This window comes from Lepidochelys olivacea (assembly GCF_965140295.1).
Source record: "Lepidochelys olivacea isolate rLepOli2 genome assembly, chromosome: 13".
In the NCBI taxonomy this organism is placed as follows: domain Eukaryota; kingdom Metazoa; phylum Chordata; order Testudines; family Cheloniidae; genus Lepidochelys; species Lepidochelys olivacea.
This window is the reverse complement of record NC_140423.1, coordinates 3654898-3677802: the sequence shown is the minus strand read 5'-3', so window position 1 is coordinate 3677802 and position 22905 is coordinate 3654898. Positions and strand designations below refer to the sequence as shown.

The 22905-nt window shown below is 52.3% G+C and overlaps 1 protein-coding gene and 1 pseudogene across 4 annotated transcripts; one reads left to right on the top strand and one right to left on the bottom strand.

Moving 5' to 3' along the window:
• Positions 1–4252: 4252 nt before the first annotated feature.
• LOC311529286 (tyrosine-protein phosphatase non-receptor type substrate 1-like) lies at positions 4253–15795 on the bottom strand. 3 transcript variants are annotated; one of them, XM_084645159.1, is made up of 7 exons: positions 15706–15795; positions 15049–15153; positions 11227–11607; positions 7434–7535; positions 7309–7330; positions 6787–6829; positions 4253–4724 (listed from the first exon to the last, which is right to left on the bottom strand). In XM_084645159.1, exons 1-7 carry the CDS (start codon positions 15752–15754, stop codon positions 4587–4589), a joined length of 840 nt encoding a protein of 279 aa, XP_084501285.1. In that variant the 5' UTR covers positions 15755–15795; the 3' UTR covers positions 4253–4586. The 3 variants fall into 3 exon arrangements, with proteins under 3 accessions (XP_084501285.1, XP_084501286.1, XP_084501287.1); XM_084645160.1 differs by having other exon boundaries at positions 11233–11607; XM_084645161.1 differs by lacking the exon at positions 15706–15795 and having other exon boundaries at positions 15049–15186.
• Positions 15796–16435: 640 nt separating this feature from the next.
• Positions 16436–20150, top strand: LOC311529416 (signal-regulatory protein beta-1-like; annotated as a pseudogene). Its single transcript has 4 exons — positions 16436–16524; positions 17973–18085; positions 18906–19219; positions 19829–20150. The product of its transcript is annotated as a signal-regulatory protein beta-1-like (transcript).
• The last annotated feature ends 2755 nt before the right edge of the window (positions 20151–22905 follow it).

Here is a 22905-nt window from a genome sequence, read left to right as displayed (position 1 = left end):
GAGAGAGGAAGAGCATGGAAAACGTCTCTCCCTTTTATCATGTTCTTTCTTCCCTCTTGGCTTAGCCCCCACCCTTCAGGGTCAGGTGAGCATTACCTCATCGTAGTTCCAAACTGACAAAGGGAAGGAGGGTGACTCACTCGAGAGTCCAACAGATCCTTTGTTGCTGCCTAGGCCAGAGTCCTTTGTTCCTGTGAGGCTGGGCTGAGTTTGTCCCATTCATGCCCTGATGAGGTGTGAACTGCCCCTCTGCTCCTGGAGAGTTTTGCCTGGGCTTGTTTTACTCGATGAGGACACATTTTCAGCCTCATAACTATATACATGAAATTACAACCTATAACATTACTATAACAACAATGCTCAGAGCCTTCCAAAGACACCGGACATGACAAACTTTGCATTGGATACCACACAATCATATTATAAGGATGAACATGGGGTGCAGGGTGTTCCCCCGAATACAGAGTGTCAGTGATTCAATTCAATTTATTTGACACTAAACCTGGATGTTCTAAGTGCCACAGGTGGTTGTATTGATGGGGCCTTCCTGCATTGTAGGAGCTGTCAGGGGGAAGTTGGGAGTTTTGGTAGCTAGTATGGGGGGCAGTAGGGCACTCAGGGTGGTGCGTGAGGCCCTGTGGGAGCCATGGAAACCTGGGTACCTTTGCTAAGATCATCAGCAATGAATTAGCACCAAGGCTCCAGGGGCTAGACTGTGCCACCTTGGGGGCATGGCCAGCTCCCAGCCCCACGCAGAGTGTATATGCGTTGTGCGGACGGCTGTAGTGTTACAGACACCATGAGCACTTGCCCCTCCTATCCGCATGGCTCCAGGAGCTGGGGGCAGTGCAAAGCCATCAGCTTGTTCCCAGGGGGTTGGATGGTGAACAAGGGAGAGGCTAATCAATATGGTCGGTTGCTTTAAAAAAAGTCAGATGAAGTTGTGAATCAGGAAATTTACTTTTGCAAGGTAAAGCAACAACCTCCTCCCCCTGTGTCTCTCCTTCCTGCACGATCCCTGTAGCCTCTGAGAGCCTGACCCCGTAGCGTACGAATGCCCCATGCTGCTGGGGGGCGATGCACAGTGCTCTGCTAAGCAGATGCTCCCTTACATGATGCTCATTGACAGCAGGCCCAATCTGGAGGGGTGCTGAGCTCTCAAAACTACCGTCGACGTTCCTGGGAGCTGCAGAGGCCCCGCACCGCTCGGGATTTGGCCTGCTGTTTGCAAAGCGCGTTGGGATTCTCTGGGAGGAAGACGCTTTATTAAACGCATGATATTACACAAGCTGAATGCTCCAGAAGGCTTTGGACGTGATTAAGAGCTACAGGCTGGAAAGGCAGCTTGAGAGGCCAAGTTACACGAGGACAGTTCTAATACAATTAAGTAGCAAAAGCGCCATAAAAAGAGGCAGACAGCCAGGGTATGGAAAGCACTTTCCCTGTTAACCACCAGAGGGAGCTCTTATATTAATTAAGTCTCTATTTGCTATTGGGGATGGAGAGTTTATTTTGCCCCTTATTAGACAGGAACCAGTAGGAGGCTGAATTTGATACAGTCTTTTTGCTGGGCTGTGAAAGGGCATTAGCGTTTCCGAGTATTGAATGGAAAGGGACGGTCTGTGAGTGAGGCCAAGGAAAGAACCTGGCTTAACACGATCTACTCATCTCGAGTCCTCGCTCCGTCTATGTGCTCTCACAGCAGTCATCTGCAAACCCTGGATGCCGGCTGGGGCTTGGGATTTTAGTATTTGTTTTAAACAGTCTTTCTGGAAATGGATACAAAATTCAGATGCACCGAGGGTTACAAATGCCGCTGGCATGTTCCCTGAGCACTGCGCCGGATTCCGCCTCGTTTATACACAGCCAGAAAGAAAAAGGAGCTCAGCTCTGTCTTGTGCAGAGGTGCTGTAGGGTTCAGATCCGCATTTATTACTAGTCTAATCTCTGTGCTACAGAAGATGCTTGTTTGGTGCCGGGTGATCCTCTTTGGATACCCGTTCAGACACTATGCATGTAAACTCCCGCTATCATTTCCTGCCCCTCATTTGCACGCAGAGAAACTCTCAGGCCATTCTTACTCCTGACGCTAATGAGCAGAGCGGGCCGCTCGAGGGTACACTGGAATCATATCCAATCCCTCCTGTGATGAGAACACAATCTAGCACCCCCCGCAGCCCTAGCTCACAGGGCCCGACGCTCATGTCATCTACGCCGAGGTGAATCAGGAGCGATTCCACTGAAGCCAAGGGGGTGAGGGTTTCCCTGGGGTAAGTGAGAAGAGCATCAGGCCTAATGAATCTGTGTGTGTTTCAAATCGTATCCTTCATCCAAATCTGCTGTTCTCTATAAAAATGAATCATGCAGGGCCAGATGGTGCCTAGCCCTTAGATGGGGGCGTGGAGGGGGTGGGCGGCGGAAGGACCCTTATCCCCACCCCCTTCCCTGGCTTATGTAAGTGTAGCGAAAATTACAGCCCTGGCGTGTGCAGGGGTTACTCCCTCCTTGTTCCCCTGGTGCAGACAATGCCAAGACTCTGCCCCATCTGTGCATGAACCAACGGAGCTGTCTGGGCATGCGGGACTTCGCTGCACCCTGCAAAGAAGGCATCTGCAAACTGCTCTGGGCCTTCACTGCAGCCAGTGGAGCTACCCTGATTTATACCAGCTCAGGATCTGGCCCCAGGAGGCAGAATGCCTCCCACTGCTCCTGGCCGGGCAGTGCAGCTTCATGCCATCCCTCGCTAGGGGCTGCACCAGCAAGGCCCCATCCAGCCCTTCATTATGGAATCATTTCCCTCCAGTGACTATTTCAACCCTCCTCTCCAAAGTGCCGAAAACACCGCGGGCTCCCACAGGTGCCAGGAAACCTTCAAACTGGGGGGCTGATCCCCTGAAATGGAAGGTCCTGCACAATTTAGCAGCCCCCTTCATCATCTTCAAAAGGGCCGTCCCCTGGTGCAGAGTTCCTTTAGTCATGCTGGCTGTCTAGCCTCTCGGTAGGGCAGTGTCTACAGCACCGTAGTGTAGACGCTCCCTACCGTGATGGGAGGGGTCTTTCCATCGATGTATATAATCCACCTTGCCGAGGGGGGGAGCTAGGCCGACAGAAGATGAAGCTGCATCTACAGTGGGGCTTAGGGTGACCTAACTACGTCACACAAGGCGCGACATTTTTCACAGCCCTGAGTGATGGGGCTGGGTCAATCGAATTTTTAGGTGTAGACCAGGCCTATGATTCCTAGGTCATAAGGCTAGAAGGTTTGATTGTGGTCATCTAGTCTGACCTGTGTAACACAGGCCACAGGACTTCCCTGCATTAATTCCTGCTTGAATCAGGGCAGATCTGTTAGAAAAAAACCCATCCGGTCTTGATTTTAAAATTGCCAGTGACGGAGAATCCACCATGGCCCTTGGTAAATTGTCCCAGTGGTTAAAATGTTAAAATGTCCCTGTTAAAATGTATTAGTCTGAATTTGTCTAGCTTCCACTTCGAGCCGTTGGGTTGTGTTATACTTTTATCTGCTAGACTGAAGTGCCCTTGCTTATCGATGAGTTCCCCTTGTAGGTACGTACAGACGGTGACCAAGTTGCCCTGTGGTAGGATGGGTTCTCCCGGCCCCCTCCCCTGCCAGGATGGGGTTAAAGAGCTCCTCTGGGCCCACACCAGCCACCGCTGTGGCTTGTCAAGCCTGGAGAGGGGCAGCCCCTTGAAAGGGGGGATCCAAGCCCGGTGCAGGCTGGCACTCGGAGGAAAGCAGGGCTGGAGCTCCCAAACCCCTCTGAGAAGGAGCTGTGGGTCAGGAAAGCTGCTGAAGAGCTTCTGCTGCTGGATCCTCTGGAGAGGTAGAGGGGCCATCTCCAGTTTGCTTTGCTTCCCCGAGAGCCCAGGGTCCCCCCAGGCGCCCGAGGGGTTAGAAACCCAGCCTCCCTTCCCAAGGGCGATTTGCCTTGCGCGGGGCGAGCCCGGGCTGTTTTGTGGGCTGCAGGATTGTTTGGTTTGTCATTTTGGACTGCAGCCAGGAGCCCCCACGGATGTTGGGCAGGAAGGGGCGGCGTGGGGGCGGGGCCTGGGGGTGGAGGAACCCCTGGGAAAAAGAGAAGTCAGCCCTATGTGTGTGTCCCACCCTTAGAAGACTTCCTCCTAAGAGCAACCTCAGAAATCACAGGGGCAGTTCTTGTGCTGGCCTCCGATACCATCCGTTCAAAGGCCGCGGCTCAGATTTCACAGGGCAAATCGCCGTTGGCTCTGCTTAGAGAGAATATAATTGAAATCTTTAATTGTTTGTGAAAACAGGAACATGCCAGGTGGCTGCTGACTTTCCAGGTCATGAGTTCCCCCGATTCGGAGTCACACCCACGCTGACAGCGAAATCGAAACAAAGTGCCAGGGGGAACAAGAGACGCTGTGTCAGTTCCGGGCCCCCCCACGGGGAAGACCTTGAGTGACTCGGATGATAGAATTTTAGAACCTGCCCTCACTTCTCCTTTCTCGCTGTGCCCGGCAGAGAGCTGCAGCTTCCTTCTCCGACAGCAGCTCTTTAAGTCTTTCTCCGAGGCTGCCCAGAGCCACGCTGCCTTCTCCCTCTACGTGGCAATGGCCGGGGTTACCTTAATGGCCGCGTATTCAGAATGTTCTTCTGGGGCGCTCTGCTTGGGCTGCTGGAGCCTGGCTGGGTGCTGCAGGTCAGCGTAGAGCACGTCTGGGTCTTTGTCATCACTGGGCTAAAAAGAAAGGGTTCATGAATTGGTTCCTGGGTACAGCAGCGAGCGCTATGTACGCCCTGAGTTATGCATGAGCACGTGCACGGTATGGCATCCCTGTGTTTATAAGAACAAACTGCCCTCTTCTTATCCCTCTTAATTACTCCCTGGCCCGCTGTTGTGCAGCTTTGCACCCAAAGAGCAGAGAGGAGGAAAAGTGGAGAGATTGCAAAGTTACTGTCAGCCCAAACCGACCAGTTTCCTCCCCCTGCCCTCCAAGCAGTTTATTTCTTCAGCCCCTCTCTGCTCACAGCACATACAGCCACCAGAGCGGTCCTTGTGTGCCCTGGTTTGTGCTGGATGCTGCACCGTTCAATAAAACATCCCCACACGGCGTGCAGGCTCCCGACTTCTCTGGGTACAGTCCACGCCTGGCACCGAAGGGGTTAATGCCAGCTGGGCTGCCAGTGAGTCACACACTCAGACGCCAGGGTTTAAAAAAAGAACGCGGAGGCTCTAGAGAAACCCCAACAGGACCCTGAGCCCAGCGGCTGAAACACCACCCAAGCTGCAGTGTGCCACGGGGGAAGTAGCCACAGGCTGGAAAATCTCCCCGTGTCTGAGCAACAGCAGGGGCAGGAAGGGGTTAAACTCTGATTCCAATGCAAGCCAGGAAAATCAACGTGACCCCTTCCTGGGCCTGGTGCTGCTCCCCGCTGCAGCCCCATTACTGGTAACGTCTGGGAGTCGTCAGGATGGCCGTGGGCACGTCTGCGCAGCGGTCGGAGCTGTGATTGCAGCACGTGTAGGCATCCTGAGCTAGCTCTCATCCAAACAGCTTGTCAAGATGGCAGTGTCGTGAGGGTGGGCTGGGCTTGCCACCTGAGCATGTACCCGGGTCCCCAGGGCGGCATGCTGCCATCCGTGCCACCATGGCCACACTGCTACTGTTAGTGAGCTAGCTCGGGTTTGTCGACGTGCCGCAGTGACACCTGATTGCAGTGTAGACAGGGCCAGAGAGGCCCCTGGTGGGCATGTCCCCCAGCTAGGCATAGCGCATAAGGCTGCTGTCATGTGGCCCTACGCTCTCTCCCCTCACAGCCCGCACTTTTGGGGCATCCCAGGGGAGGGGGAGGGTGTGACAGGGTGCGAGGGGGTGTGGCTGGCATGCAGAACAGCCCCCTCGCCCCAGTTGCTCCTGTTGTGCACAGCACAGAGCCTGGCCCCATGTTACTGACTTCTCTTTCCATGGGAATTACCGTGGTCCCTTCTATCCTCTGCCTGTCTCTAGGGGGCTGCTGGGTCAGCGTGCGGGTGCTGGGGGTTGGTGGCCTGTGCCATACGGGAGGTTGGGCTGGACGATCTGGTGGCCCCTTCTGGCCTGGAACTCTGTGATCCCGGTGTTTCTAACAGCGACGATGGGGCGATGAGCCTGACTCTCCCCCGGTTACACTGGTGTCGCTGTGTTGGCCTCAGTGGAATTACTCCCGCCTTCCACCAGTGAGAGGAGACCCTGGCCAGTGCCTCTGCGTACTGCTGGGAGGTGGTGCAAGCTGGAAAGTGACAGCCCAGATGGCCTCTTGGGCCGCTCAGTGAACCCATTTGGGAGATCACAAGGGGAGCAGCCGGGCCCCTGCGCCCCAGCTGGGGCTGCTGCGTTGGGTTTTGTGCAGCCTCAGACATCCTGGGAACAGGACCAAACCCCCCCAGCCCCTATGCATCAGGCCAAAACCTTGCGGGCCTGATCCTAGGAAGCAGTGAGGAGGCCCAATGCAGCTGGGGGTAAGTCTCCACTTAAAGCTGAGGGTGCGATTCCCGGGTCGAGGAGACACACTCATGCAAGAGTGAAGCCACGGGCATGGCCACCCTGAGACCATGCCTAGGTCTTAGACGAGTGTGTACCCAGGGAGCTAGCCTCTCCCACTGCTCCCACTGCGGCAGCTACACTCTGGTGTTAGCACCCAAGCTTGATCCGAGCCAGTGCAGGTTACATGTCTCCTCAAGCTGGGAACCACACGCCTAGCTTGAACTGTGGACGTGCCCAAGAGGGCCACTCTCCCTTTGTATCAGCATCACATCATACCTGGCTCTGAGTCCTCGTGGTATCCGGAAAGGGAGTCTGAGACCTGTGGGAAAGAGAATCCTAATTAGACACAGATAAGAGGATTTTGCCCCCCCAAGAACTGAACTGTGTAGAAGAAAAGGAGCTGAGTCCATCCCAGGGACAGAATCTGGCCCTGGAAGTTTGGCTGGGGTTCTTGGCCAGACATGAAATCGGCTTTGTATTCGGGGGTGATTTTGGAGGCGGACATTCTGTGCGCTTGCTTTTTATATTGCTTTGCTGGGCTCTTAAATACCAAGGTAACAGGTGCCAGAGAAACACCTAGTCCCAGCATAGATACAAACTACTGGAGTCCGGCTTCGGGTAGAATTCCAGTCACAATAAGCAGACACAGCAAAGTGTTATGGATAAAAAGATCTTTTACAGCACAACATGCTTTGAGGGAATTAAGCCAGGAGGCTGTTGGGTCAGACAGAGAGAGAACAGGTGAGACTGCGTTAGTTTGACTAAGAGTTGTTGAATTAACACCAGCTTTATACAGACCTGGCTGTGGAGGGGCTCCTGCCTAGATGGGCAGAGGAAAGAAACAACGAGGTCAGTTAGTCATGCTAGGACCAGCAAATAGCCCTGGAGTAAATGGAACAGGCTGGTTGAAATGCTGCACTCACCTCTCTTCTTTCTCACAAAGAAGTAAGTGGAGACAAGGACTAAAACGACAAGGAGGACACAGACTGCCCCGGCAGCAGCAGACACAGCAACCTGGTGGCGATCTGGGAAAATAAAACCTAGAGGCACAAGCTGCACTTCAGGGGTTGGCAGAGACCATTCTGCAGTGCATAAATAACTGACTGGTGAGTTTGTCTGCGATGCTTCTGTAGCGCGGTCCACAGTCACCTTCCAGGACTCCCTAGGAGCCTGGGTACCAAAAAGGAATGGGAATGGCTCCTTTATGAGCATGCATTTGATCTAGGTGGTGTTACTGACACCTGGTGGGAGGATGCACACTATTGGAATGTTAAAATCAACAGTTACAACCTCTTTAGGAATGTATGAGGCCGGCAGATTGCTTGAGCTCAGGAGTTCTGGGCTGCAGTGGGCGATGCTGATTGGGTGTCCACACTAAGTTTGGCGTCGATATGGTGATCCCTGGGAAGCTTGGGATCACGAGGTTGCCCAGGAGGGGTTGGGCGGGCTGGTCGTTGGGGTTCTCCAGGATATCAGCTGTGAGACCCTGCTGGGGGGTGACTGTGTCTTTTTGGGACTGGATCCAGGCCCTGCTCCTGTAACGGCCGAGGGTTTGAATTTGAATCCAGGGAACCAATCGGCTGAGATGGAAATGGTCAGTGTAGCTACTCTGAAACCTCTTTAGGAAAGACAGAATGGGCAAAAGGGGAGAGGGCGTGACACTCTATATCAAAGATGGCATTACCTGTTTCACTGATAACTTAGAAGAAAATGATTTTGAATGCTTATGGATCAATGTCCTAACAGGTAAAGCACCAGATGGGGTATTAATTGGAGTCTGCTACAGACCCCCAAATTATACTAGGGAACAGGATGGGGCACTTCAATTTGAGTGACATATGCTAGGGGTCTCATACTGCCAGTATTAAAACATCCTTGGAATTTCTAAACATTATAGATGACAATTTCCTAACACAAAAAACGTTGCATCCAACACAGGGGAATTCTATATTACACCTTGTCATGATAGATAAAGAGGAACTGAACACAGAACTAAAAAACAATGGTATCTTAGGTACAAGCCGTCATGATTTGATCATATTTATGATGTGCAAACAGAACAAAGTCCAGACAAGTGATATAGATATATAAATGTTGCTTTCTAAGGGCCAGTTTCAAAAAGCTGAAAATAATTATGAGCCAAATCATGTGGGAGGAAGAATTTAAACAGAAAAAAGTGAATAATTAGGAATTGTTTAAGAACACTCTACTAGATGCCCCAAAAGCCACAATTGATAAAGAAGGCCATGTTGGTTAAAAAACCTACCTAGTTTAAAGAGGCAGTGAAGGCAGCTATTATTTATCTATATCTATATAAATAAAACAATTGGAAGAAAAGGAAAGTTGATACTAATGAATATAAATCAGAAGCTAGGAATTTTAGAAAATTGATAAGGGAAGCAAAGGGATACAAGGCAAAATCTATGACCAGCAGAGTTAAGGCAATAAGGAGTTTTTAAAAAATATTAGGAACAAAAAGAATCCTAACAATGGAACTAATCCATTACTTGAAAATGGTAGAATTATCAGTAATAATGGAGAAAAGGCGGAAGTGTTCAATAAATATTTCTGTTCTATACTGGGGAAAAAACATATCATGTAGTCATGTCATATGACAACACTCTTTCCATTCCACTAGTGTCTCTGGAGGATGTTAAACAGTAGCTACTAAAGTCAGATATTTTTAAATCAGCAGGTCTGGATAACTTGGATTCAAGTGTTTTAAAAGAGCTGGCTGAGCAGCTCACTGTACCAATAATGTTGATTTTCAATAAATCTTGGAATACCCAGGAAGTTCCAGAAGACTGGAAGGAAGCTAATGTTGTGCAATATTTAAAAAAGGTCCCCAGGATGATCTAGGTAATTATAGGCCTGCTGTCTGACATTGATGCCTGGCAAGATGATGGAGCAGCTGATATGGGACTTGATTAATAAAGAATTAAAGGAGAGTAATATAATTAATGCCAATAAATGTGGGTTTATGGAAAATAAATCCTGTTAAATTAACTTAGTATCTTTTTTTGATGAGATTACAAGTTTGGTAAAGGTAATAGTGGTAATATACTTGAACTTCTGTAAGGCATTTGATGCAGGATATTTTGATTGAAAAACTAGAAAAATATAAAATTAACATGGCACACATTAAGTGGATTAAAAGATGGCTAACTGATAGGTCTCAAAATGTAACTGTAAACCAGAAGTCATCATTGAAAGAGTGTGTTTCTAGAGGGATCCTCCAGGGATCAGTTCTTGGCCCTACACTATTAAACATTTTTATTAATGACCTGAAAGAAAAAATAAAATCACCACTGATAAAGTGAACAGATGACAGAAAAATTGGGGAATGGTAAATAATGAAGAGGCCGGGCCACTGATACAGAGCGATATGGATTGCTTGGTAAGCTATGCACAAATAAACAATGTTTTTTAACATGGCTAAATGCAAATATATACATCTAGGAGCAAAGAACGAGGCCACATTCACACAACTGGGGACTCAAACCTGGGAAGCAGGGACTCTGGAAAAGATGTGGGGGTCATGGTGGCTAATCAGCTGAACATGAGCTCCCAGCACGATACAGTGGCCAAAAGGGCTAATGAGATCCTAGGATGCATAAACAGGAGACTCTCGAGTAGATGTAGAGCGGTTATTTTGTCTCTGTATTTGGGACTGGTGCAGCTGCTGCTGGAATCCTGTGTCCAGTTCTGGTGCCCACACTACAGGAAGGATGTTGATGAATTGGGGAGGGGTCAGAGAAAAGCCACGAGAATTATTTAAAGGATTAGAAAACTTGTTTTACAGTGATCGACTCCAGGAGTCCAATCTGTGTAGCTTAACAAAGAGAAGGTTAAGGGATGGCTCGATCATATTCTATAAGTACTGTACCTACATTGCAGAACACATATTTAATAATGGGCTCTTCAGTTTAGAAAGGTAGAACATGATCCAATGGCTGGAAGTTGAAGCTAAATAAGGCGTACATTTTTTAACAATGAGAGGTTTCAGAGTAACAGCCGGGTTAGTCTGTATTCGCAAAAAGAAAAGGAGGACTTGTGGCACCTTAGAGACTAACCAATGTATCTGAGCATGAGCTTTCGTGAGCTACAGCTCACTTCATCGGAAGTATTTTCCACTGAATGCATTGGAGGAAGTGAGCTGTAGCTCACGAAAGCTTATGCTCAGATAAATTGGTTAGTTTCTAAGGTGCCACAAGTCCTCCTGTTCTTTTAACAGTGAGAGTAATTAACCACTGGGAAAAGTTCCCTAGGGTTGTGAGGATTCTCCATCACTGACCATTTTTAAATCAAGACTGGGATGTTTTTCTAACAGATCCGCTCTAGGGATTATTTTGGGGCAGTTCTCTGGCCTGTGCTATACAGGAAGTCAGACTAGACACAAAGGTCCCTTCTGGCCTTGGAATCTACGTTAAAAACCCAGGCCAGGATCCAGGGGCGCTGCGTGGCGACACTGGGCAGCCCGGGCTGTGTTAGTCTGGAAGCTGGAGAACCGCAGGGGGTGCCTGCGTCCTGCAGCCTTGCTGAGATTCATCCTTATCTCTGTTACTGCTGAATCCGGTGTCTTCTCTACCGCACAAGGCATGTTACAGCTACAAGAATAGCTAACAGAATGGGCAGGAAGAGTTTGAGCTGGGTTTGTTCCCCGCCCTGGTCCCAGCCCCCGGCGGGCAGGGGCGTGTGGCTGGGATGGGAGCTCACCCTCACCGCTCACAGTCACGGCTGTGCCCACGCCGGATCTAATCTCCTCATCGCTTCCCGACCCCTTCTTATCCTCCTCTCTGGCTCCCGACACCTTCTTAAACTTCACACAGCGATAGGTCCCGGCGTCCGCGGGGCGGGTGTCACTGATGCGGATGGTGAAGTCTGTGTCAGAGCCACTCGCAGCCCGCGTCACCCGGGGGAATGATCCCGCCTGTGCATAAACGAGCTGCCGGTCCCCGCCCGAGCCCTTGAACCACTTCACGGGTCCTGCTGGAGCGAGGCCGGTCACAGAGCAGGTCAGAGTGAGATTCTCTCCCGCGGACACCCACACGGGGTCCTGGGGCTGCAGCAGCTGGAACTCCTCGGCCCCCCCGGCCCCTGCAGCGCAGAGACAGTGGGAGGGTTTTAGTTAATGACAGGGATAATGCGTTGTTATTATTCCTGATATTGGGTATTATTTGCACAGTTCTCCCAGCGTGGTCGGTGAGACCTTCCTCTCCACCCACGAGGAACGGGAGACGTGGTTTCGGAAGCCCTCAGTAGATCTGGTTTCAGAGTAACAGCCGTGTTAGTCTGTATTCGCAAAAAGAAAAGGAGTACTTGTGGCACCTTAAAGACTAACCAATTTATTTGAGCATGAGCTTTCGTGAGCTACAGCTCACTTCCTCAGATGCATATCGTGGAAACTGCAGCAGGCTTTATATATACACAGAGAATATGAAACAATACCTACTCCCACCCCACTGTCCTGCTGGTAATAGCTTATCTAAAGTGATCATCAGGTGGGCCATTTCCAGCACAAATCCAGGTTTTCTCACCCTCCACCCGCCCACACAAATTCACTCTCCTGCTGGTCACTAAGTTCCCTCGGGGAAAGAACGCTTTTTGAAGGTGCAAGGTCCAGTTTGACCAATGTACATGGCAGAGGGGCATTGCTGGCACATGATGGCATATATCACATTGGTGGATGTGCAGGTGAACGAGCCTCTGATAGTGTGGCTGATGTTATTAGGCCCTGTGATGGTGTCCCCTGAATAGATATTGGTCAAACTGGACAGTCTCTACGTAAAAGAATAAATGGACACAAATCAGATGTCAAGAATTATAACATTCATAAACCAGTCGGAGAACACTTCAATCTCTCTGGTCACGCAATCACAGACATGAAGGTCGCTATCTTAAAACAAAAAAACTTCAAATCCAGACTCCAGCGAGAAACTGCTGAATTGGAATTCATTTGCAAATTGGATACTATTAATTTAGGCTTAAATAGAGACTGGGAGTGGCTAAGTCATTATGCAAGGTAGCCTGTTTCCTCTTGTTTTTTCCTACCCCCCCCCAGATGTTCTGGTTTAACTTGGATTTAAACTTGAAGAGTGGTCAGTTTGGATGAGCTATTACCAGCAGGAGAGTGAGTTTGTGTGTGTATGGGGGTGGGGGGGATGTGAGAAAACCTGGATTTGTGCAGGAAATAGCCCAACTTGATTGTCATGCACATTGTGTAAAGAGTTGTCACTTTGGATGGGCTATCACCAGCAGGAGAGTGAATTTGTGTGGGGGGGTGGAGGGTGAGAAAACCTGGATTTGTGCTGGAAATGGCCCACCTGATGATCACTTTAGATAAGCTATTACCAGCAGGACAGTGGGGTGGGAGTAGGTATTGTTTCATATTCTCTGTGTATATATAAAGCCTGCTGCAGTTTCCACGATATGCATCTGAGGAAGTGAGCTGTAGCTCACGAAAGCTTATGCTCTAATAAATTGGTTAGTCTCTAAGGTGCCACAAGTACTCCTTTTCTTTCAGTAGATCTGGGCACTCTGACGTCTGTTGGGTTTAACCGTTTACCTCCCTGCACTCTGCTCCAGCCTACCTAAACCCCTCACCTTGCTGAGCCCCGGGAAATCAAGATGGGGGGTTGTTCCCACCTGAACCTTTAATGTTCCTTGTGCTGTAAACAAAAACCAAGTTACAACCCCGGGGCAAATTCCCAGCCTGGGCCTCCACGCTGGCATGTCTGAAATCAGCAGGTACAGACGGGCGTTTGCCCAGGCAGATGGGTGGTTGGGCACCAAATTACCCAATTCATGTGCACAACTCCGGGACTGCATGTGCAAAGATTTGTGGGGGTGGTGGGTAGGGGGAGTGCACAATTTGCATGCCCTATCAGATGCCTTGTTGAGGCTGGCTGGATGCTTTGGCCCACAGGCCCAGACTCTGCTCTTGAACTGGCTTGTGTTGGGATTGGTAGCCCTTAGATCCAATGGGATTATGTCCCCCCAAACCCTGTGGCAACGCTGCCCAGCAGCCCCCATGCACCCTCTTCTGGAGCTTCGCTCCATGGCATCGAGCCCTTATGGGCATCCGGGGAGCAGCTGCGGGGCCGAGGCAGCCTTGTCAGTGGGGTTCCCATGGAGCTGTGCTGCCAGGGGCTGGGGAGGGCTGAAGAAAGCCCGGGAGTCGGCTTGAAGCCGCTGAGCTTGGAGGCTGGTGGCCATGGTCTCCGATGGATCCTTCGAGATCCACAACGTTTGGGGTTAGTGCTGCTGGGGGCAGAACAAAGCCTGCCCTTTCCCTGCCTCATCGAAAGAATTCAGAGAGCCACCCTGGGCACATCCCACGGCTGTTAGGGCAGAGGGGCTGAGTCTGGTTCTCTCAGCGCAGAGTCTGGGGCAGGTCGTGCGTTGCCATGTTCCTGGCTGGACGCTGGTGAAGACACCTGCTCCGCCGCGGCAAAACTGGCTCCTAGTGTTGCTTGTGCCGAACAGGCAAACCTGGAAACCACGTTCCGCGCAGAGAGACTCTGCAAGTTATGGCTGTGCATTTCTCTTCCCCTTTTTTTATTTATAAACTCGGGGTGGTCGCACGAAAGCAGGAACTTTGTCTCTTGAAGAGGTCATGCGTTATTGCTGGTTATTCCCCACCGGGAGCAGCTGGGCTGGGAGATCATCAGAGCTGTGATGGCAAAGGGAGAGGGGAGGGGGAAGCGGACGGGTCAGATCTCTGCTCAGACCAAGACCCTGTTCCCCTGCATTTCTCGCTGAGAGGGAATAAGCCCGCGGAGAGGCAGCAAATGCGGGAAGAGGCGGGGAGGACTCGTTTCTAAGTACAATGGTTTTCAGGAGTTTTCTGTCCAGGGTCTGCTGCTCTTTAAGAAGCTGGGTTCCAGCAGCTCTTCCAGGACTGACATCACTCGGTGCTCTGCGGTAAAACCGAGCAGGCAATATGGGAGCAGCTCTGCCGGGACTCCATGCAGCCCAGCTCTGCAGGAGGGAGGTCACAGCAGTGCAGGGCTGGGTGCAAGGAAAGTGCGCAGGACATGCGTGTGCTGCCTGATCTGTGCTGTGGGCATGTACCTGGAGCAAAACTGCAGAGGAGCTCCTGGAAAAGAGTCCAAGAACTGTGATGTTTTTGCAGAGTTGAGTCCCATTCACTGGGAAATACATGGAAAGACCTTTCACCTTGCAACACTGCATCCCAGCCTCCCCGGGAGGGTAAATGCTCTGCGGTTATTTTAAACACTTTTGTTACCCCAGTGCTCAGAGGACCCAGTCAAGACAGGCGCAGCTGAACACTGTACAAACACATGGACACGATCCCGCTCCAAAGAGCTTATAACCCGAAAAGACACGTAACGTGCAAAAGGGGAAGGGAGGGAGAGGTCAAACAGGGACTTTTTTTACACACACACACACCCATTACAAATAGTTATCTGTCTCCCCCCTGCACGGAGATCCCTAACTGGCTGATTTCTTTCTCTGCTCCTTAGCCCAGCCAAATTGTATTGCAAAGCCCCCATCGCTTGCCCGCTTTGTACTCACCTGACTTGTCCATGGAAGAGACACCCAGCAACAAGCTCAGCAGCTGAAGCCACGCCGACGTGCAGAAAGCCATTTGCAGGGCTGTAGGTTGGAGACCAGTCAGCCCTGTGGGATTAACAACAATGGTTTGAGCTCAGCCAGCTCAGCTGGCAAAGGAAAATGAGAAGTCACAACAGGAAACAGAAACAACTGGCACATGCATAATTAACACATTCAGAGCCTGCCCTGCTGCTTGAGCCATCGCTCAGGAAAAGAACTGGCTGTGCCCAAATTCACGAAGAGTTAAAACACTGGGAGGGAATGTTTATACAGTTTTAACACTAGGCATGGACCCGAAGTGGTATCTCAGATCCAAACCCCTTCAAGGCAAGGGTCTCATGTTCATCACTCCATCCATTTACTTCTTCGTTATCATTATTACAGGGTGCTAGAGGACACAACAGTGTCTGGGCCCCATTGTGCTAGGCACTGGTACTGGACAGTCCCTACCCCACAGAACCTGCTGCCTAAGAAGCCGAGACAGACAAGGGGCAGGAAAAAGAAGGTGCTGCTTTCCCCACTGCAGCACTGGAGACAGAAGCCCAGAGACAGTAAGTGATTTGCCTCAGGTCCCAGGAGGTGACTCCGTAGCAGATATGGTGAAAGAACCCAGCTCACCTGTGCCGTAACCACAAGACCTTCCTGGCTCCTGCAGTGAGTTCTGCATTGGATCCAAAACAGGAAAAGACCCGTTTCATGGCCCAGGTTTGGCTCTCCAGAGAAAAACGGATCTCATAAGATCTCCACCATCAACCCCAACCCCAGCCTAGACCTAATCCAGATCCAACCCCACCTCCTTGGCCCATTAACACGGTTCAGGTGCTGTGAGTGGCCAAGTGACTTCCACCCACTCAGATGAGCAATGAAGGGGCCCATCAGATTAACAGCCCTGCTCAGAGAATAGCTCCAGAACAGGGGTCTCAGGGCGTAGCTGAACATGCCGTGGCTGGTAAATTCTCTGGTTTGATTTTTTTTCTGGGGGGAGGGGGGAGATTTCCTTGTTGGGGATTCCCAAAGAGCAGCACTCTGCCAAGGCCACCTCTCCCCACTTAAATACCCCAGCAGTGTTAGCATGGGTGCTTTATTTCATGGGGGTCAGAGGGCTGGACTATCTGAGGCTTCATGAGAGAACACGGGTCACCAGCCGCTTTGCTGTAAGAAGTAAAATTAATAGTAAGGAAAAAACAGTTTAGCCTGCACAGATTCAAAACAGGAAGTGTCACTAATGCAATCCACTTCCTTCTGCATCAGGGGATGGTCTGATCCTTAACTCCGAATTCTCAATATCTCTTGAGCCAATGGGGAGCTGGCAAAGGCTGCAGTGTTGAAGGGTCTTCCCACTGCCACCATGATGGCTGTCTTGACCCAGACGTCTGGACTGTCTCGGCCATGCCTGGTGCTGCTGCTTCTCCTGGAAATCCCCAGTAAGAGACTCATGTATTGCCCATGTGGGCACAAACCGTCTAGACTGTTTTCCGGCTCCTTGCAAAAGTGATAAGTTCCAGATGCGTCAGTGGAAGATCTAAGCCCTTGTATTATTTTATACCATAAGAGGAAACTTCTTCCTGACCCCAGCTGGTGATCAGCTTGGTCCTGGCAAGCTGTTCTCTGCCTCCGTCCCATCGCAATGGAAGGGGTTCTGTGCGTGTGCAGAGATCCTGTTTGGATCCAGGAGCGGCGCTGGGACCTTATGGTCCAGCCCCATTTTCACAGATTCTTCTGTCTTACTCCATTCTTTCTGCAGCTCATGTATATTGAGAAATTGTCTTCACTGAGCTGCCTAGACCTTTGTCCTGAGAAATTACAACAGGGTCAGAATCCATGAGCATGCACTGCTCCTCCTGACCGCACAATCCCCCCTCCCCAGGTTGATCAATCAGTTTGTTTTCTAGCTGTCACCTGGCTGTACAACTGCTCTTGTGGATACTTAATATATACCCAGAAGATCATCCAGCCTAATACTGAGCCCTGGGTTCCCATCCCCTTTCCAGCCTGAGAACTGGTCATTTGTTCCTACCCTTTCATTCCCTTCTCTTCACCTGACACCTCTCACCCCAGAGTTGGCACCTGAAAAAGTCCCATGGGGGAGTTTACAATGGTCAAGTCTGTGAGAGTTTCATTTACTCAGCACTTTGCTACAGAGCTGGGCCAGCCAAGTGGGGCTGCCATGTCTGGGTGGGGCTGTCTGAGGAGCAAAGTGTCTCTCCCTTTATGGGAAGTAGGTGACACCCAAAGCAGTGCCCTCCTCGCTGGTGCAGGGGGGGGGTCGGGGGTGTTCTGTAGGGGTGTGACCAGCAGGGTGTGTGCATGGGGGGGGACGACGGGTGTGTGCTGTAGGGGTGTGACCAGCAGGGTGTGTGCATGGGGGGGACGGGTGTGTGCTGTAGGGGTGTGACCAGCAGGGTGTGTGCATGGGGGGGGATGGGTGTGTGCTGTATGGGTGTGATCAGCAGGGTGTATGCATGGGGGGGGACGGGTGTGTTCTGTAGGGGTGTGACCAGCAGGGTGTGTGCATGGGGGGGGACGGGTGTGTGCTGTAGGGGTGAGACCAGCAGGGTGTGTGCATGGGGGGGGTCGGGCATGTGCTGTGGGGGGGTCGGGCATGTGCTGTAGGGGTGTGACCAGCAGGGTGTGTGCGTGGGGGGGTCGGTAGTGTGCTGTAGGGGTGTGACCAGCAGGGTGTGTGCATGGGGGAGGGGTCGGGGGGGCTTGATGCTTCTCTCTTCTCTTGCACCCCCTCCAGAAGGAGCTGCTGTAGCTGCTGGCGGGGGTGGGCTGGTCTGTACAGCCCTTCGCAGCCTCCAGCCGAACAGGCTGCGACTCATTCTTAAACCCACCTCCCAGGATTGCTCCCAGCACCAAGGGGTTTTACCCTCCCCTCCCAGTGCCCTGGGCATCCCCCTGAGAGACAGGGAACGAGGACCAGGCAGGCTGGGGCAGCTGCACAAAGTTAGCACCTCCTTGGCAGAACTGACCTGCAGCCAGACACAGTCTTGGGGTGAGTCTCCCCCTCCCACCCCCCATTCCCCATAGGGCTCTGGCTGTGGGCACGGAGCTCGGATGCAGCCATGGAGTTACTGGGTTCTTCTTCCTTTGCTATGAGACTTCCCCATTCCTAGCAAGGACTCTCCTAGTTTTGTCCTGTCCCGCCTTGGCATGAATCATAGAATCATAGAATCATAGAATATCAGGGTTGGAAGGGACCCCAGAAGGTCATCTAGTCCAACCCCCTGCTCAAAGCAGGACCAATTCCCAGTTAAATCATCCCAGCCAGGGCTTTGTCAAGCCTGACCTTAAAAACCTCTAAGGAAGGAGATTCTACCACCTCCCTAGGTAACGCATTCCAGTGTTTCACCACCCTCTTAGTGAAAAAGTTTTTCCTAATATCCAATCTAAACCTCCCCCACTGCAACTTGAGACCATTACTCCTCGTTCTGTCGTCTGCTACCATTGAGAACAGTCTAGAGCCATCCTCTTTGGAACCCCCTTTCAGGTAGTTGAAAGCAGCTATCAAATCCCCCCTCATTCTTCTCTTCTGCAGGCTAAACAATCCCAGCTCCCTCAGCCTCTCCTCATAACTCATGTGTTCCAGTCCCCTAATCATTTTTGTTGCCCTTCGCTGGACTCTCTCCAATTTATCCACATCCTTCTTGAAGTGTGGGGCCCAAAACTGGACACAGTACTCCAGATGAGCTATGGGGCAGGGGATGTGGCTCCCCCGATCTCAGGCTGTCCCTGTGGGGAAGCGGGCCCCATGGGGCGGGGGGATGGGCTCTCAGTCGCAGAGGGATCTGACTGATAAACGCTTCTCCCTGCAGCCAGCCCCTCGGCCCCGTCCGTGTCCAGCTCCCACAGCGGGGCAGAGCTGGGTCCCCCAGTGACTTTCACCTGCAAGTCAGGAGGATTCTCCCCCAGAGATATCGCTGTGACCTGGCTCAAAAAGGGGGCCAAACTCCCAGCCCCCCAGCCCCGGGTTCTCCCCGAACACGAGAGCGTCTCCTACAACATGTCCAGCACCGTGTCCAGAGCCTGACCCCAGGAGACGCCCGCTCCCAGCTCACCTGTCAGATAGAGCACAGCACCTTACTGGCTCCTCTGCGTGGGACCTACAACCTCAGAGATGCCCTGCGAGGTAGGAGCCCAGCCGGGGCCGACCACCGGGGGCTCCGCTACTGGGGGGTGTGAGGGCAGAGACGGACCCATCGCCTTTTGGGCTGGGTTTGAGAAGGGCCCTTCGCCAAGTAACCAGTCTCATAGCAGCACTTCAGCAGTGCCCAGAGCCTCCCACCTCCAGCAGTGACGGAGTCCAAATCAGGCTAAGGCATCTGCTCCACCCCAGCGTTGGGGGGCAGGGCTGGATGAAGTGGGGAGAGGCTCCCTGGCGCATTAATATCCAGATTCAGATCTGGAGTCAGCAGCTTGTGTCCATCTCTTACTCTCAGGCTCTTTTAATTTTGGAAGATTCCCCCTTGGGCTGGGATTCCTCCTGATCCTGTTCATCCCAGAAGGGAGCCGGGAGGGCTGATCATCTGAAACGTCTCTGCCATGCAGGACGGAGGGGGGTATTGCTGGGAGCATACTCCAATGAAGGAGAGAATTGAACTCCCCTGTTGGTGGGGAGTGGGATGTGGGCCACGGGGAAGGGATGTTTTTCAAGTCTTGAAATATCCCTTGGAATCAGCAGGAAAAGGAGCATTTCTGTACATCGAGATTTCCATGATGTTTTTCATTTGTTTGCCAGTTCCACCCAGGCTGCGAGTGGGCACTGACCCGCCAGTGCCCGTCGCAGTGAACGAGTCTGTGACATTCCCCTGACGTGTGGAGGGGTTTTATCTGAAGGATGTGAGTCTCACCAGGCTGGAGAACAGAAACGAGACGGGTTAGGAGAGTACTCCCCCATGACTGAGAGTCCAGACGGGACATATACACTCCAGAGCTCCCTGAAGGTGAACTCAACTGAGCAGAGGAATCCATCCGTGTTCACCTGTCGGATTGTGCACAATTCCCAGCCCCCCGTCAGGCAAGTGAGACGCTGAGGATCTCCGAGCCGCCTGCAGCACCTGGTGGAGGGTTAGATTTGTCCCAGGCAGGCAAAGGGGCAGTTCTAGGAACCCCCTTGTCTGTTTAAAGGAGAGAGGCCACTGTACAGATCCCAGTCACGCCTCAGACGCATGAGCAGAAGCTCCCCAGGGGACTCCTGGCCGCTTGCTGATCACATAGATTTCTACTGCAGGTCACTGTCTGTTTTCCAGCTGCGCCTTCTGGATCGGGCTCTTCCTGAAGAAGGTGCTGACTGCCGCCTTCCTCCTCTTCCTCTTCCTGAGAGGAAGCGGGTCACGTAGTAAGTAAACACTTCCTTCCTGGGATTTACCTTGGGGAAGAGCTGCCAGGGCAATGGAGCGAGTGGGAAAACTCAAGGCTGCATCCCCGGAGCAGAGTAGGAAGAGTTGACACCATGCAGGGACGTCAGCACTGGGGGACACCGGGTGTCTGCAGGATGCTAATCGGATACAACCCCTTGCCCCTCTGGGTTAGCAGCTCGATTCTGGCCCAGAACAGTAGGGACCAGAGTCTAGTGCTTCTCTGATGATTCCTAGATGCCACAACATATCGCTAAGTAACCATGTCCCTGGGCCCCAGCTGCCACTCTTGTAGACAGGATCTGCAGCCAGGCCAAAGCTCGTGTTGACCTGGGAAACAAATTCCTCCCCGCACCCCGCACGTGCCCAGGTGCGGGGCCTGCTGGCCTGGGTGGAGGGACAAGGGAGCTTCATTTTTCCTTGGCTTCTCCACGTCACCCAGGTTAGAGCGCGGTGCCCCTCTGGCGTCCCCACAGACCCGAGCGTGTCTACCCTGCAGTCCGAGGGGTGACTGCTGCACCTGGGGGGCGCTCTGAGCCAGCTTTGGCCTCGCTAACTCCACTAACATAGCAGTGATGGGCGGCAGCGTTCAGCGGCTGTACTCTAGGGCCCTTGGCCAGCCAGAGTCACTGCCCCAGACAGCCAGCTGGGTAAGGGTGAGCCCTGCTGGGCCCAGACCAGGTGGGAGATTTTCTTCTGTTGCTAAGCATAAGGTCCCAAACAGGTAGCTGCTGGCAACCTTCCACCAGCGTATTAACCCTCTCCCTGCCCAGTCAACTCCTCCCTGGCATTACCAGGGGCTGATTCATTTCTCAGTGGTGTCTATGCAAGTGGCCATGCCCAATTGCTGTCTCTGGGGTGGACTCCTGCAGGACTCCTCCTTCGTTACAATGCCGTGTAGCTGATCCCACGAGGAGTCCTTGTAGCACCTTGGAGACGAACCCCTGTATTTGGGCATAAGCTTTCGTGGGCTAGAACCCACTTCATCGGATGCGTGGAGTGGAACATACAGGAGCAGGTATATATACATGAAAAGATGGGAGTTGCCTTCCCAAGTGTGAGGTCAGTCTGCAGCTGATGTAACATGCCCTCCCTGGTGGTGGTCCCCAGGCCACCCTGCCTTATCCCCAAGACAAACCCCAGCTCGCTCCACTCGGGGCTTCCCTGTCCGGGCCAGCCCAGGTTCCAGCCCAAAGCTGGTGGCACCCTCCCGAGAAGGTACCAGGGGGACAGCTGTAGTTCTCCCCGGTCTTAGCCTTCTCAGTGCTTCCTGCCGTCCATACCCTGATCTGGGACCTGGAGGGGTCGTCCCCTGTCCTAGGGGAGGGGAGTTCAATTTCCAGCTTCTCATAATCACAGGAAATTTCAGAAGCAAAGTCTCAACGGACCTTTTTTCTCAGTTTAAACCTTCAGCTGGATGATGATTTCCCCTCCTGCCTGGGCGCGTGTGGCCGGTGCCCTGGGGAGCCTGCTTGCTGGGCTGGGTTACTGCTCAGGGAAGGTCATGGACTGGCTCTCCTCTTTCATCTCTTTGGTTCTTTCCTATTTCAGCCCCACTTCTGTTTCCTGGTTTCCTTGCACCCTTCGCTGCCTGCCAACTTCTCCGTCTGCACCTCCCTCCATCCCCGCAGTCTGGGAAATGAGTTCATCGATGGAGCTGCAGTGACCCCCGCTGGCCAGGCCAATGGAGCCCAGGCCTCTGTTGAGCTGTACCTGCCAAACTCACCCACCTACTGATGGAGCAGCCGACAGGGAATTGCTGACCTGGCTCCCTGCCCCCTTCACCCTGTCTCTCTGTGCTGTCTGCATTGACCTTCACTTCGGGGAGAAGAGCTGAAATATGGGGTACAACGCACATGATTCTGGTGGAACACACACTGTGTCTATGAGACCCAATGGCCCTGGAGCAGTCCCCCTGAGTCCTGTGGGTTCGACCCTGAGGGTCAGACTCTTGCTCCCAGGGCTGGCAGTAGCTGGGCGTTTTGAAGATGTGATGCCATGACTTGCAGGAGAGAACTGGTTGAGTGGATCTGCCCTGGCCCAGTGATGGAGCAGCCTGATCAAACCCTATTATCCTCCTGTAGGAGCCCTCTGGGCCTGATTCTGAGATGGGAGGGATGAGAAGACACGGTGGTAAATGAAAGCTGAAGTAAGGTGAAAATGAAGTGATTCGCTGCACTCCCATTTCCCCTGTTAAGCACCCGCCTTCTGCTCTGGGCAAGGTTGGATCCTGTAGCTGACCCTGCTGGTCTGTGCTCTGGGACACGGAGGTGATGGGAGCAGGGAGCCCAGACCATCTGTAGAGTTGGCTTGTGCCTTTCGTGATTCTGGACTCTGGCTGGAGCCTCCTGCCTCTGCTTGGCCATGAAGAGGCAGGAGAAATTTGTGTAATAATTTCTGGCAATGCTTGAACTCACCCCTGACTGAAGAGCTGGGGTGGGGAGACGGGAAATGTCAC